General features: G+C 37.0%; 1 protein-coding gene across 2 annotated transcripts in view; it reads right to left on the reverse strand.

Moving 5' to 3' along the window:
* Nucleotides 1-16,932, reverse strand: part of LOC121302242 (GDNF family receptor alpha-2-like) — a 58,213-nt gene extending 41,281 nt beyond the window's left edge. The window contains exons 1-3 of one of the 2 annotated variants that reach the window (XM_041232082.1): nt 16,242-16,932; nt 13,683-13,997; nt 1,865-1,948 (exon numbers count right to left, since the gene is read on the reverse strand). In XM_041232082.1, coding sequence (XP_041088016.1) covers nt 1,865-1,948; nt 13,683-13,997; nt 16,242-16,281 — 439 coding nt within the window. In that variant the 5' untranslated portion in view covers nt 16,282-16,932. The remainder of the gene's footprint in view (nt 1-1,864; nt 1,949-13,682; nt 13,998-16,241) is intronic. The other variant, XM_041232083.1, reaches the window with a different exon arrangement.
* Nucleotides 16,933-17,235: the final 303 nt, after the last annotated feature.

The raw sequence follows: 17,235 nt of genomic DNA on the forward strand, positions 1-17,235 counted from the left end.
CTGAAGGCTAGGAGCTTAACACTTTCGCTTTCCATTGCTTTTTTACTGTCTCCTTATCTTGTTGCAATGTTTGCAAACATTCTGAGTGGCTCTTGTTGCAATCACTCAAATTCTATCTTTGAATTCTGTGTTAAGGTGCTTTCACCAGATTTGAACAGCCAGTTCTAGTTGCTTGCATTAAATACAGTGTGACTGCGTCAATGATGAACATGTGAATTCAAAAATCACAAAAGTCAAACTCCCCACTTTATGGGGCATCACCACTGTCTTAATTTCCACTTAACTCCCTATTTACATTGATGATGGCAGTATCTGAAATGTCTGTCTACTTGACTGTCTTATACCCAGGGTCGCCCACCACCGGCCAAGATGTCATGATAATTCCCCACAATTTCCTGACTATGCTCAGAGCCTGTGCAACACTGAAATGCCTCCCCACCCAACAATCTGCCTTTGATTTTTCAGTAACACATTTTTGATGGAATAATAGGCATAGCAACTGAAGCAGAAAACAAAGTAGAAACAACAATAGACAATCATACAGAACTAACATAATAGGATATTACATAGCAGGGAAATACAGCTGATCTTTTTAATACAAAGGCATTTTTGCTAGCCACTACAGAAGTGGTGTTGTACCGGTATTTGAGAAGGAGTAAGATATTACATGACATCTCATCTAAACCGCAAGAAAAATAATCCCAGAATTTGTATTTGTATTTTGAAGGTTGAAAAATGAAAGCTCAACTTCTAATATCCCTATCTGAATGATACTGATGCAAGCTTCTATATCCCCTATTTTATGACAATAATTTGCACTGCATTAAGCTGAGAAGTGCTTACCCAGCACAGCTGGCAACATAAATGCAGGGGCTCTGTGTCTGCTGAACAGACCTGCATAAATGAATGATGAGCCTGCTGAAATAAGCAGCAAATTAAGTGTCAAAATTTGTATTCAAGGTTTCCCCCTTGAGTGAGGCTTGCAGTGCAGTGCATTATTAAAATAGCATTAAAGTTTAATTAGCAATGCTATTCAGTGCCCTAAAAGCATTAGGGGATTGAATTGATGTCACCTAACAATAATAAAATCACTACATTATCCGTTAAGTTGCTAATACAGTGTACAGCTTTGGCCAAAAGTTTTGTATCACCCTATAAAATTAACACATCTTGCTTCATAAAGTCAAATGAAACCTGTTGAATAATGTTAGGTTAGCATATTGAATTACTTACTGTTTTGCAGTCTTCTATATACTTAACAAAAAAAAAAAAAAAAAACTGACAACAATTGAAAAATGTGACATTTTGAAATCTAACATAAAATACTGTACTACTGTGGTTATGGCTTCCTGTAGACTTTTGCGAAATCATTTTATAGTTTCTTTGATTACATTAGTTAAATAAAAGGCTTAAATCATGTTACATTATAAACATAACACATATGTACTTATAATGATTAATTAGTCATTTAGCTTTTATCCCAAGCAGCTTACAGAGACTAGGAAGTGAACTATGCATCAACAGCTATTACAGAATCACTTACAATAGGACTTTGGTTTTACGAACCATTCCGAAGGACGGCACACAAGCAGGTTAAGTGACTTGCTCAGGGTCACACACAGAGAGTCAATGGCTGAGCAGGGATTAGAACCAGGGATCTCCTGGTATTAAGCCCATTCTCTTTAACCACTAGACCACCAAAGTCTTTTGCGATATTCTGACAGGTGCGGAACATTCACTTGTCCTACACCTACTTAATTAGTTTAAGAGTCAGCAATCTGCCCATAAATCCATCGAAAGTAACTAATGAAAAAAAAAAAAAAATAGTAAATAGATGATTTTTCAGGGGGAAAAAAGTCCTTACCTGAGGAGATTGAAGCAAGTCGGAATATATCAGTAAGGCGGAAACTCGCAGGTTCGTAAGGTGAAGTTTCATAAAACTGTTCTCCTGTAGAAAAACAGATGAAACAAATGAAAATGCAGTTAGTAAAGTTAATGATCTGTGCAAATTAGGGTAATATTTATAATAATTTGGTGTTACGCTCCAGAGCATTTTTTTAAGTGCGGATCAGTAAAATGTTGACATTTAACATGCATGGGTCTGTTTCATTAATCTAAACGGTGATGGATGGTAATAGAAATATAGTGAAAAGGATACTCAGAATATCAGGTTTGTTAAGATCTGCCACTGTTTAGCTAATTACTGTAGACCACATTACTTTAAAATGATGGTTTAACATAATCCGTTTGACAAGTTAAAGTGTTTTTAAAGTGTTTTAAAATGATACCTGCCTAACAGGGGTTGGCAATAGGGTTGTGAGGTTACTGGTGTGTATGCTGCAGAACTAGATTCATCATGGAAATGCTGCCAGCAATGCTAGTTTCCACTGGCATTGGGTTGCAAAACAGACCCTGCGAGAGGTGTCAAAGTTTTTTTTTTTTAAGCAGTTAACCACACTCTAGTGCTCAGAAATGATAGCGCACTGGCATTAATTATATACTGTGATTGTGGCAGCACCAGGGATGCATACCAGTATACCAGTAGACACTGGTGTGCATATTGGGTGTTTACACATTATAAGTCTTAAGATGCACCAAAGGTACCTTTTTTCATCAGCAGCCTTGAGTTAAGTACTGGATATTTTGGAGCCGTCGAATATTACAAACAAGCACCTACTTTATATGTCAACCCCAAATGGTTTTTGTAATGCACAGTTTAAAATTCAGAACCATTCTGCTTGATTTAGACAAGCCTTCCCTGTGTGTAATTGTCTTACTTTCTTGATCCCAATGTAAAAATAGCAAATGCAGTGTCAGAGAGCACAGGTATTAAAACTACACGTAGATGAAAGACCTGCCAATCATTTAATCCCAAAGTGGAGCTAATAAGCACTACCCCCTAAACATATTCTATACAGGACATGCTTTTCACATTAATTACCTACCAGGTCAAAAAAAAAACAGCATTCTGACTTAATATGGGACATTGCCTAAGGATCTGGAATCAATCATGTGTCTTATCACGAAAATGTCATGGTGTTTTAATGTATAAGCTGCCAGATGTATATTTAATAAGTTATAAGAACATAAGAACATAAGAAAGTTTACAAACGAGAGGAGGCCATTCGGCCCATCTTGCTCGTTTGGTTGTTAGTAGCTTATTGATCCCAGAATCTCATCAAGCAACTTCTTGAAGGACCCCAGGGTGTCAGCTTCAACAACATTACTGGGGAGTTGATTCCAGACCCTCACAATTCTCTGTGTAAAAAAGTGCCTCCTATTTTCTGTTCAGAATTCCCCTTTGTCTAATCTCCATTTGTGACCCCTGGTCCTTGTTTCTTTTTTCAGGTTGAAAAAGTCCCTTGGGTCGACACTGTCAATACCTTTTAGAATTTTGAATGCTTGAATTAGGTCGCCACGTAGTCTTCTTTGTTCAAGACTGAACAGATTCATGATATGAGTACATACCATATACAGTAATTACAGCATATGGATCATTTTCACTTCAGTCCATATTAAACAGATACAAATCCAATTAAAAATCACCATTGCACTTGGAGGTTTCCCCATGCTGGGTAATTGGAAAGGAGAGGGCTTCTGTAATTGTTTATTGTAAAAACGAGTGTTGTGATTGTATAAAAACGAAAGTTTTATTGTAGAACCTGACGTTCTGTGCGTAGCAGCCTGCCTGCTGTGTTAGTTGCGGGAACGAGCAACGTGTGTGTGTGTTTAGCAGCTGCCTGCACCTAATCAGCAGCTAGGCATGGAGCAGGAGCGCACCAGGAATAAAAAGGTCCTGATTACACAGATCAATGCTGCTGGCATTCAGAGCGCTGCTGCTGCCGAAGCATCGGTCAGTCTGTGCCGCTGAGCGACTGGGTTCAGCAAACGAAGTGACCACCTCTAACGGAGATCGTATGTATACTCTGAGGTCGGGAGGGGGTCAGGGGTTTTGTGTGTGTTCGAGATTGGAGTGGGTGAACTGCCCGAGAGTTATTTTTGGGATAGTAGATCCAAACCAGTATAGCATGTGGAATTGGGACCTTTATTAGTTTTTGTACGGTGTTTATTTTGCCTTTTGTACACCGGGCCATATGTCACACGTGAGCTACCATTGCCAGTATCTTCATATGTACATCTATGTAAATAAACCTGCGCCCCTGTGGGGAATATCAATCCCAACCTTCTAGTCTCTGTCTCCTGTCAACCAAGCAGCGAACATGCATCTATGTCATCTAAATGGTCATCCTTCAGCCACTTGTAGCAAGACCCCTGTTACAAGCACAAATCTAACCCAAGCCATGTCAATATACTCTAAACAGTGTAGTTATACTACACCCCAGGATGAAACTAGCAACACAATAGAATCAGATGTAATTGAAACTCCACATTTCAATTCAAACAAGGTCTTTGTTACTAGTTGTAAAGCCAGGGAGGCGCCACCTTCAACCTGAGCTCCCTAGAGCTGTCCTTTCTAACTTTAATATCCAAAGGATTGTGTAACATAAATAACTGAGCAGAATCACAGGATAACCCTGGGAATGATTGCACTGGCCAACGCAAACGCAAGCCAAATCCCCACTATTTCAATCAGTGAGCAATGTCCCTAGTGTTCTCCTTTGCTTTTACAGCTGCTTTAATGTAGGAGGTCACGGTCATCCTAAACTACGTATTGGGCGATCCTCTCACTAAGCTGTTTACAATTACAAACCTGTTACTTCAGAACCATTTTCTGCAAATATTTTGCGGGAGGTTGTCTTGATCTCCAGAACATTCATTTAACAATGCGTAGATGTGACTACCGTGTATTGAATGAGCACTCAAGGTTAAATAGGGGGATCTTATCCTATATAGCTAACACTTTTAAGGGGAATACTGTTCAAAGCACCTTTTGATTGCTGCTTCTTGATTACAATTAACTTATGAAAGAGCTCTTGGGCTATTAAGCTTCCATTTAAAATTTCTTTCTCTTGCTATTTTGTGAAATGACTTGCCTGGGGATGGAGAGCTTATCAGAAGACGCTCAACTCTATTTCCAAAAATGGCCAAAGCTGGGTGTTTTGCGTATAGCTGTTTAACTAAATCATGAAAACTCTTCTCTCTTCTTTCTCCTTCAGAACCAGACATGGTGGTAGAATTATACATCTGGGGATTGTGGTTCAAATCTGGTTTTGAATTTTGTGGTTAACAGAAGTACATACTGTTTTGTTTGTTGAACTTCGGAAGGGACTCAAATGTATCACATCTACATATGTCAAGGACAACCATCAAATGTGATCTTTTCAGACAGTGCCATAGAGGAAGTGTGTTAAAATTTCTGAGTTTGGATGCCATGAAAAAGCAGTTGTTAAGATGGAGATTTCAACCATGTTGAAAATGCTGTCCTGAACTGATTACCCTTTGTACCTGATCATAAGCATTCAGATTCATAGGTTAATTCAGGATATGCAAATATTTCAACCTGATACCACATGGCCTGGTTGCCACTAGACTACTGAAGTGAGTTTGAACGACAACACATGAAGTCATTAGGTATTAGGAAGCCAGAACAACTTTTCATCAATAACATTGCCTTTAAAATATTCTAAACTGAAATGTAAGCAATGAAACAAAAGATCTTCAGCAGAAGAACATGGATTTTAAAAACTTCGCTGGCACTCCTTTAACCTTGCCTACCACTGCATGTTTTTAAACATTAAATGAAATGGTACCTGTTTCATTCATTCTTGCAAGATTAACAGGTTACACTGGTAATTTCTTAGAGCTAAATGTGCCTGTTGACATATGGGAGGTCTACAAAAAAAAAGAATGATCTGTTTCCAGAGGGAAGCTATTAACATTATTACACTGTTAAAATGGATTTATAGCCCCAAAATGACCCACATTTCAGCCCTTTCACCCCTCTGACCTTAAAATCTGTCGACACTGCAAAAGAAAAATGGGACGAGATTAAATTATCTTCATTGCGAACCCTAATTCCAACAGCAGCCATTCACTTACCGAGTACGACAACTAAAGAATCAGCTTGACAGACTGTTGAAGAGGACTTTGTATTAAATTATCCTGGCTGCGGAGACCTGCATCATTAGCAATGTCTTCGCTTAAACAAACTGAGACGGCAGCAAAGGATTTAACTTCCTGTTTATTACTTCTTATTAGTCCTACTGACATTATCACCTCCCTGCCTTTCTTTATCCTAGAGACCCTTTTGTTTATTTGCTTGGTTTTTATACTAATTTAGGATATGAAGCTATTTTAAGATAGTTCAAATACAACACTATTGGTGCAAAGTTGTTGCTGCTTCATGGTGCAACATCTCAGACAGAATCTGTAATGGCACTGCATCACACAACACTGCCCGTTGCACTAGCAAGTCATGTGCTGTAGTTTAAACTCCCTGGTCTAGCTGCAATAAGACATTGTGAGCCACAGCAAAGGTACAGGATGTATCAGATAACACCGTGTTACAATTTTTTTATACAAAAATGCAATACACATTCAATACACATTCTATTTCTGATTACCATAGCTCTTTAGAAATAAACCTAAATGTTCTCCTCTATAATTTTTCCAATGACATGACTGCATTAAGGAAAGAGTCTTGTCTCCAATTTAAAGTGAGTTATACAATATACTTCAAATCTGTGCAAAACCTGTGTCCACTGTGTAAGCATCCATGCTTACATCCAACTTGCACTTATTCAGTACAAGAAAAGCATGCATCCATCTGGCTGTGTTTTAAAATTAAATCACTTGACACTGTTTATTTTGGTGCTGGCAACTTATGGAATAATCACCAGCACACTCTTCTAAAATAAGACTGTAAAGAGCAATATCCATTAATATCATTGACACCACTTTGTGAGAGATCCAAAAATAAAAGGGAAGAAGAGTTATTTCAGCATGTCTGTGTGGGATCGTCTTTATTCCATCATCAAGAATCAAGGGCCACAGCCACAAATCAAAAACAGAAAAGCGATAACCATGGATGTTTCTGGGTAACTATACATACACTGTTTTTGTACATATACTTATGGTTAGGGTTAGGATAACAATATGACAAGTTTGGTAGATTAAATAACAATAGTATAGTGGTACATAAAGAAAAGACTGCAAAATGACTTTCAGGGAAGTTTAAAAAATGCCCCAAAATGTGAACATAACAGCTAGATGGTCACCCTTAATATTGTCAACCTAGGAAAGTAGACGCCAGAGCCAATGGTCCCTGTGGAATGCACAGCAAAGATCGGCAACCACCCAGTTAGGAATCAGTGGTCTCCTGCACAGCACTCAGCCATGCCTTTCCCAGGCGAGCCACTTTGGGACCTGGGTTTTGCTGCTTTGGTCACAATAACAGGTTGTTTTTTCTTTCTGTCCTTGCTTTGCCACAGACAGCTCTGTAAAGAAAGTGCCAGGTTGGGATCAAACATCTTTGATATTTGACAGTAGGTTTTCCTTTTCTTTTTTTCTTTTTTTCGATTTCTTGTTGTACAGCAGGTTGTTATTTACAAAGAAGTGGGTAGGAATAACTTTAAATGCACCGGTAGTTTTCTCCCCTATAGAGAACAAGTGTGATTCTCTACTGTTTGTACACAATCAACCTGTAGGTGTTCACACCCATTTTCCTTCCACTTATTGTCAGAGCTCTGTTTGATCAAAGAAAAATGTATGACGGCAAGCAGATTTTAAAAAAAAAAAAAAAAATATATATATATATATATATATATATATATATATATATATATATATATATATATATATATATATATATACAAATAAAAGCATAATGGAAAACTGAAATAACAGAATACCAACAGCTGACACATTGCAGCAAGCATCAGTAACAATGTGCAGGTCTATTAACCCAGCTGTCTGGTATTTATTATGTAAAGGACAGAAAGTGTTGAGTCGTTTAAATGAAACACTGTATTAATCTGTGAATTAAAGAGGGACAGAACTGTTTTAATGGTACACACAAGGCCCTTTATTTTGTTTTATTTTTTACTGAGAAATTGCTGATTTTATAAGATTTCCGCTGAATTTTGGTGCACTATGAAGCCATTTACTGGGAAATATTTTGTTAAGATTGAAGCCCATCCCCCCTCCCTCTCTTTTTTTTAAAGACAGTTAAATGAATAGAAATTATGTAGCATTAAAGACACAATAAAACAGTTATCAATACCTGTCGTGTGGGTTTTTTTTTTTTTGTTTTTTTTTTGCTATTTGTTTCTGTTACCTTTTTTAATTCCTCTCAGACAATTAGTTTGTACAAAACAGACTTTTGTTGAAAAGCTTGGCCCCCACTCCAATTAAACCAAGTTTAACAGCTGGTGACACTTTCAAATAATGCCGCAAATTCATGTAAATCCCAATGCATTAGCTGCCATTGCTGTGTTCCACATGGATTGTGATTTTTTTGTATTTAGAACTAGAGCATGAGTGCAGATTACTGCAAAGCATTTGTAATTCAGATGTTACTCTTTTGCAATCCTATCGAGCTGAGATTCATATGAATTTGCAGCCATTACCTAACAATTAAGTCTCTTTCGTAACAATTTCTTCAATCTCTGTTTTAACTTCTAATGATATGTCTCCTTATAGTTATTGTATGTGTGGATTTGTATTTATTTTATTTATTTTTTGTTTGTTTTGCTTTATTATAAAAAGGGTTAAACAAGTAAATTATTAAATTAAGGTAAACTAATTGCCCCCCAGCTATATCAAAGTGTCTTGAAGCAGTTTGGATAGCTAGCACTAAGAAAGGGTACTGACAGAGGATCTGCTAAAGTTCAAAGCTCCCTCAAAATACAGTACTTAATTTGTGAAGTAAAGATTTGGTGTTCCCAACACTACACTTAACCGAGAACTCAAATTCTGCCATCGTTAAATTTCAGCTGGAAAATGTGTAATTAGTTGGAATGCTTCCAGTGGAACAGTAGAATTAACGTATGTTTTATATGGTTACATTCGCTGTCTTTTTACATTATTATTTATATTATACAGTAGTCCCCCATGAAGAGAACACCCTTTGGAAAGCAAGCAAAGTGTTCTCTTAACCAAAGAGTTCACAGAGTTGACCACCGGACACAATATGAATCAATAAATAAATATGTATTGCTTGTCATCACGCACATGCATCAACATATGAAATTAACAGAATAAGTAATAGAAAAGCAATAGGCAAGTGTATGTTAATAAACTATAATAATAAACTGTCACATTAAATTAACACAGCACCCTTACACATGTTAAAAAATGCAGCAGCAGCTCTAGATTTATTATGAGTACATGTACAATAATGAAGACATGCACAAAATGATTTGAATTAATGGTGAAGCAATTCACCAGAACAGGATAACATCAAATAGCTAGGCGACTTGTATTTGATTCCAGTTTTTTTCAAGAGCTCAAACAATTTACAGCTTTTTGTAGCAAGAGAAACAGTGGCCATTTATTTACGTGCCATTTTGTAGTGACGAGGTGGACTCATGGGACTCGGAATACAAAAAGAGGCAATGATAAATAATGGTGGTTCTGGAAAGATTTAATAAAACCAATCAGTGTGCCTCAAGTCACTTTTGATACTGAATAAACCACTTGAATTTAAGTTTGATGATGATGAGTTATGAGGTTACAAAACAGTATTGTATCTGTTGAGAACAAATCGCTAGTGGTGCCGAAAAAAGGTGTTGTTATTTTGTTCCTTTAGGCATCTGTTTCCCCACAAGGTTGTTCTCTTAACTGAAGTGTTCTCTTAGGAGGTGTTCCTATATGTATATTTTATAGAAGATAAAGAAGGGTACTGGGTAGGGTTACCATGTGACTCCATTGGGACCAGTCAAGCTTTTTAACTCACATTGCAATGCATTCTGGAACGTTTTACCTATCTTAAGTACCTTTCACAGCAGGACTACACTTACCAGAATGCATTGAGGTGTAAGTTGACAAGCTTGAACAGTCCCAAACTGTCCTTGTGTACATGGTGCCATATGATAAACCCATTAAATTACCCACCAGGTAACAAGGTAACATCTAAAACACTAAAAAAAATAACTATTAGATTATGTTCTATTAAATTATATCCCATTTCAATGGGGATTTGAGTATCAAGCCTCGTGGTTTAAGATGCTATACAATAGGGCTCTTATTTTTCAAATTACTCATGCATAGGAAATGACCAAAACTTCTTTGCTGTTTCATAGTTTGCACTGTATGAAAGCCTGCACCCTACTGTTAAAGAAAGAACATACCGGCAAATCAATTGAAATGCATGAACCCTCTGCCATATTCCACCAATCAGAAGTTTATTCCTGACTGCAAACCCTGTCATTACATGCAGTGCCTTTTTTGCTAAATGCCTGTCATTATATACCAGCACTTGAATTGCAGAAACCTTTTCTTTGTTGAACTGAGCGCACACTGAGGCATTTTTAATCTACACTGGTAGAAGACAGGTGTTCAATTTATTTTCAAATGCTTTTATATATAATGGCTGGTTTGTGGCTTTGTGACCCAGTGTGTTTGTGTTATTTCGGACTGAACTGTGGTTTGACAGAACACCTGCCAGATTACTGTCAATGCCGTGTCTGGATCATGGTTTCTTCTTTGGAGTATGGGTGTTGTTAGAGTGCATCATGACAAAGCCATGCAATCCCTGCCCATTGAGGGTATTTTCTGTAAATTATGTTGAGGTCAGGGAGGTGAAGGATAATGTTGCAACTCAGATTGCATCACCAACAGCTATGGGAGTTTCTTTGAGCCCTCATGATTCTCCCCTGAATCCCAGCCTATACTTATAATAGGTGCACCATGGGCAGCCAGGATGGCTCTGATTGGGTGTGACAGACAAGGTGTTTAAATTGTTCTGACAACATCCCATTGATTACCACATTAGCACACTTTCCTTTATTAAGCTGTGTTGAACATTTTAGGGAAAATATGGACCAAGAATGGTTGTGTTCAACCACTTACCTCAATGACTTGAGTCAATTAATTAGCTTTAGTATCCCCTGAAACTATCTGTAAAATTATGCCAGTCTACGTCATTCTCAACATGACATCAATGTCATTATTTTTTTACCACCTTCAGAACCCTTCTCACCATGTGGAAAACCATCTGTGCAATATTAGCAGAGATTTTGATGTGTGAATTCAGTTGTAAGGGAGCCTATACACAATCTGGTGGATATCCATTTTTGTATAATGGAATTTGGTACACTATTTCAAGGTCATTGACACAGTCAACACTTTAGTTTTTTTTTGTTGTTGTTGTTGTTTTGTTTTTTTTTACAAAGTCATGTTCCAATGTACACACCTGCAAATCATTATGACCTGAGCAGGACTTGACAGTTCCCTTTGCTACCAGTACGCAGTTTCTCAAACTGTTTCATTGCATCCTTCTAAATCAACTATTGATTAGGGATAGCAATCACAGATATACATTTTGCTCCCCAATATCTGGGACTACTGTTATTTCAAACATATGCTGGAGAACGTGTCTCACCACAAGCAGAAAACGATGCTCCCTGCATTGTCAATAACAATAATAGAGTAATCTCAGAGACTTACAAATGTACCTTACAACCATCTGAAAAAAGGAATGCAAATAATGTTAATATGTTCAGTTTTCAATCTCCAGATAATATTGGACTGCACTATAACTGCGCTGCTCTATGTTAGGAAATTGCATTTTACTTACATAACAAGACAGTCATATTTTGGAATACATTAGCAGCTCGGCAACAAAATACCCCATTAACGTAATGCATGACATGCAAATGGAGGTAATTCTAGGATACCTGATAGATGAGATAAAACAATGCATGTCATTTTGCACTTTCAGTAAGGTCTTTATCACAGTAAAGATTCATCAGAGAACTATAAGACTACTGGTACATATTAACTTAATGACTTCTCGTCTTATGGGCTTAAATAGAAATCTGCACAACCTAAGAGAATATTTTTTACACACAGTTTCAATATAATGACTCTGGTATGGAAATCAGCCATTACTATACATAACAAAACAGTAAATGACAGCATATATATATATATATATATATATATATATATATATATATATATATATATATATACTGTGTATAATTTATATACTGTGTACAATTTCATCTAGGGTTTCTGTGATGTCCAGGATGTAGTTTTTTTTTTAAATGTATTCTCATTTTGTTGATCATTAATGAACATTTCTGTACTGTGGGTGTTGTTGAGTGATTGAAAGTAAGACATTTTGTGTTTGAATTGAAAGTGATGGTCTCAAGGAGTCGAATGGGTCAAAGTTCAAGTATATTTTCCTCTAGAGGAATTACTACTTTGGTATTATGCTTTTTTCCCCCAGGGGTCAGAGTTGCAACGTTAGCCATCGGTACCAGTGTGTGTGGTGTTATATATATCCCATAACACACATATATATATATATATATATATATATATATATATATATATATATTATATATATATATATATATATATCCACTAGTAAAACAAAGACTGTAACATAACACGATTTTGTTTTCTTTAAGAAAAAAGAGAGAGCTGTAACCAGATGGCACTAAGACACAGTTTGTGAGTATGTGCTTATTACATGTGTCATGTGTCATGTCAATGCATCTTCTGTGCTTCTACCAAAGACTTGGATTATCAAGGCAGTCTTGCAAACCAATTAAAACCTTGAATGGGATACTTCATTTCTAAGTCAAGAAATCCATATTGTGATATTCATGGAGTCAAATATGATCCAAAAGACATCCATTGGACAGCTGGCTAAATTCATGCTTCTTAAAAAGCAATCCATTTTGATTATAAAATGAATCCATCACCCATCGTGAATAAGAATTCCAAAACATGTTGGAAGGTGACACAATAAGTGCCGGACCAGATAGATTCATGGCACAAGGAGTTAATGCGTGTTGGGTCGCACGGGATCCAAATGATGAACAGTATGGAAGAAATGTTTGTTTTAAAAAAAAAGAACTCTAAATACACATGTTCAATAAAAAAAAAATGCTTTCTAGTACCATGAGTACCATGAGTACCATAACAACAACAGCTTAGTTTTGGAGGCTGCTTAGATAAAGAATGTTTACTTGTATAGGGATATCTGGATTTCCAACTCAACTCTTCAAATGTTATATATATAAAATATCTTTAAATGCAGATTTGATCATTTAACTGGGTGTATACCAGTACCGTATAATAGGCAAATGCACGTATCAATAATAAATAGAAAAGGATATTATAAAATGATAACAGGGATGGTAATAATTCAAGCAGTTATATATATATATATATATATATATATATATATATATATATATATATATATATATATATATATATATATATATATATATAATCTATGATAGACTATGTGAAGAAACATACACCAAATGCAAAGTCAAGCATACTGGACCCAATGCAAACTTGCACTGATGCAGTTTCGGAAACTGAACTTTCAGCACCACGTGTGCGAACAGCTCCCATTTGCTGGGGAAACACCTTGGTGGCTTGAGTAAACTATAAAAGATGTTTACAAAAAGCTACACCCTCGCTCGAAATCCGCACTCCCACAGCAGATATACTTTACGGCATAACCACAGACAGCATGTAAGTGAGCAGCTGAACTCAAAAGTGCTTCTTCGTACTCTCCAACTGGCCGCTCTTACCTTCAGTTAAGCCAAGGTGAATGCTCCAATAAATCTGCAGGCACTGCAGCTCCCTCTTCATGCCTCGTTTGCAGCGACAGTCGTACAGAGGGCTCTCCTGCAGCACCTCCAACGCAGCCTGGCACTCTTTGTTTGCAAGCATGGTATTCCTGTCTCGGCCAGCCAAGCACTGGCGCAGGGTCCGGTAGCGGGAGCTACATAGTGAATCCACAGCGCACTGCTCGTTTGCTTTGACACAGTCCACCGGAGTTCTCCATCCATGGGTCCCAGTGCTAGATAGGACAGATGAACTGGCCAGGGAATGTACAATGTCATCTACAAAGAGAGCAGACAATAGTGGGGTGTTATTATTCCTGGCATGAAGAAATGGTTCCCTGTAAATTTGGGGTTATCACATTACCAGATTCTATTAATGTCTTTAGACTTGATTTGGTTGGGTTTGGCCAAACCTAAAAGCCACAGTTTTAAAGTTTTAACTTTTAACCATATATGCAGGCATCCTTTCTGTAGAATACAGTATTTGATTTGTAGCACTATGGTGGTGTTTATAAATAGTATTCAATGGCCCCGCTCTCTACTACGCTGAAGTAGTATGGAACCAATGACGAAAACTGGAACCTATACGCGTTAGGTTAAAAAGGTGGAGTACCGACCTGGCCTAACAGTTCTTTAAAAACTACATACCGGTAACGTTAATATCCATTAAAGCTATAAAAAGCTTTGAAAATATAAAACACAGTCCTGAGTCAACCTGCTGTGATACTTTTGTAGTCTAAAATAATGGTGTACTGCCTAGCTATGATCTGTAGCCTACCTCAAAGTGCTCTGTATTTAACAAATCGCATTATTCTCCATTAATGCATGCGCTACAAAGAGGGTAATACCATCCTTAAACGAGCATAAACGATATTTACAATCACAAATACACCACCTCGATAATATTTTACCAAACAGCATGGGGCTATTGATTGTGTATATAAAGATAATAAAAGGGGCCATCTGTAGCATATCTAACACTTTACATGTTCAGTTCTACCTGCTTTCATTTTCAATGACATTTAAATTTAAAACCACGGTAAATGCAATTAGCAATTTGCTAGCTATGCCCTGTCATAATCCTTATGGGAAACATAGGGGATACAGTGCGGTTCTAAATTAGACATTAGTCATCTTCATTTTGTCATGGAGGTTTTAAACTCCTTCTACAATCTCATTAAGTATTTTTTACGAACAAACGTATTTTAAAAAAATCTGTATTTGCCCACAAGTCCCGTCTCTCTCTCTCTCTCTCTCTCTCTCTCTCTCTCTCTCTCTCTCTCTCTCTCTCTCTCTCTCTCTCTCTCTCCCCTGCAGCAGTATACGAGTGACATCTACAGGCGGCAAACAAAGCATCTTCCAATATAATTGCCCTCCGCTATTAATAATGAGCGTGTCAGTGTCACCTGAGTTGGCTAATTAACAGAATACGGTGACAAAGCGACATCAAACTAACTGCCTACGCTGGCCTTTAAAAGTAAAAGGTGAAATGAAAAAAACATTTTTTCAGTGGACATACAGTATAGCTGATATATGTCAAACAGAACGACAGTCTGTATCTGATCTATAAACAGTATATAAACAAACAGTTGTATGACTTTGTCATAACAATATAGCAAACTAACAGGCAGACATCTAATTTAATTCTGCATGCAACCTGTTGGGAATTACCATATATATATATATATATATATATATATATATATATATATATCTCTCGGTCATACGATATATATTGTATGTTAACAAAGTACTATGAAATATCATCAAAGCAACTTATATGTTGGTGGTTTATTCTGCTTGATTTTGAAGTAGGAGATGGAGAATTATGTGTAACTTGGTACAAGGAGGCTTTTCATTACGACAAGCTTCTAATTTCACGGTTAATTTTTTAAATTGCATGCATCAATGCCTCAGCTGGAAATTGGACTGTTTCGGCGTTTGCACTGTCTCTGCCAATTCTAAAGCAGTGTGAATTGGATATATAAACAGGCTAGTCCATGAACTTTTTATATATAGTCTTCATATATATATATATATATATATATATATATATATATATATATATATAGAGAGAGAGAGAGAGAGAGAGAGAGAGAGAGAGAGAGAGAGAGAGAGAGAGAGAGAGAGAGAGAGAGAGGCATAATCTTTTCTAAACTTAACCTTAATTGTATCAGAAAAGTTTATTTTTCAGCCCGTTGGCTGAAATTGCCTTTATAGAGTAAACATGACTTCATCATACTCATGTGATTATATTTTACAAGACGGATTTAGAAACTATGAAATGTATAGTCTATACACGGTCTAGGGAGAACTCTCCATTGCTAAAACATAACCAGTGCGGACATTGTTCAACAAATTAAAACCTCGTGTTTCTTAAATATTGACATAGCAGTCAATTACAGTAAATCATTTCTGCATAACAGGCATAGTAAAAAAAAAAAGTACACTCTGGCTGGTTTAGTTCATACACTCAATTCCTTTAGAGGAAATACAATCCCATACACTGTATCCCATGCTTACCTAACAGGAGAAAGAGTCCGAAAATATTCATTACAATCATGATAAATCCAACAGCAACGTTAGCCAGACAAGCTGAGAAACAATAGTAACCCCTTTTCGGTTTATTCCTCCTTCTGTTGATAATAATTTACCACGGCTTGTTAGCACTGGTACGGCTTCAGCGCTTGTGCAATTGTGAATCTCCAATCATTTCTCCAGGATGTTGTTCAGAGATGTATACAGCATTGCCTTTGAATACTCCAGCACCGTGGAAAATATAACCATTCCACTGTTTCCAAAATGTGTTACTCCCTCAGTCGGTAGGTTAAGCCCCAGTTGTGATTTGTTTTTAGTTTTCCAAAAGGAAATCACCTACATCACCTAATCAGACAAGCTTTCTAACTTCTTTAGCACGCTGTGGTCTGTATCGTTCTTCTGCCGGTAATGTCCACTTCCAAATGACTACACACGATTCTGGTAGCCAGGAACGTCGTGCGCTGGCAAAGGGACACACTGTGCTGCGGGAGGCGGGAGTGCAGCAGGGAAAGGGAAAACTATAACTTGTTTTTTTTGTTTGTTTGTTTGTTTGTTTGTTTGTTTTTAAGATCTCTCCTTCAGAATTTAAACCTCGACCTCTCCCTGAACGTGTGTGATTGAGCCCTTTTAAAGTTTGGCAGCGATTGAGTTAAATGGAATTGTTAAAATGCCAGAAGGGTGAAATCTGGGCGCACCCTTGTTAACAAAAAAAACCCCACCCCCCCTCCAACCCCCACCACCCCTAATTACGTGTTCTACAAGAGTTTAAGTATTTTCTTGCGTTAAATTTTCGTTCTCTATAATCCGGTGGGAAAAGGTCTTTGGGGGTATCAGGTCGGAGAAGAAGCCCGAGTCTTATTTTAAAAAATAAGAGCTGTCTAGTTTTGTTTAAATGCAGTTTCTTGCATAAACGATAAGATTATAGGTTAAAGTGACATTGCTCCGGCAACAAATCCAAAAAAAGAAAAAAAAAAAAAAA

This window comes from Polyodon spathula, chromosome 29 (genome assembly GCF_017654505.1).
Source record: "Polyodon spathula isolate WHYD16114869_AA chromosome 29, ASM1765450v1, whole genome shotgun sequence".
Classification (NCBI taxonomy): Eukaryota; Metazoa; Chordata; class Actinopteri; order Acipenseriformes; family Polyodontidae; genus Polyodon; species Polyodon spathula.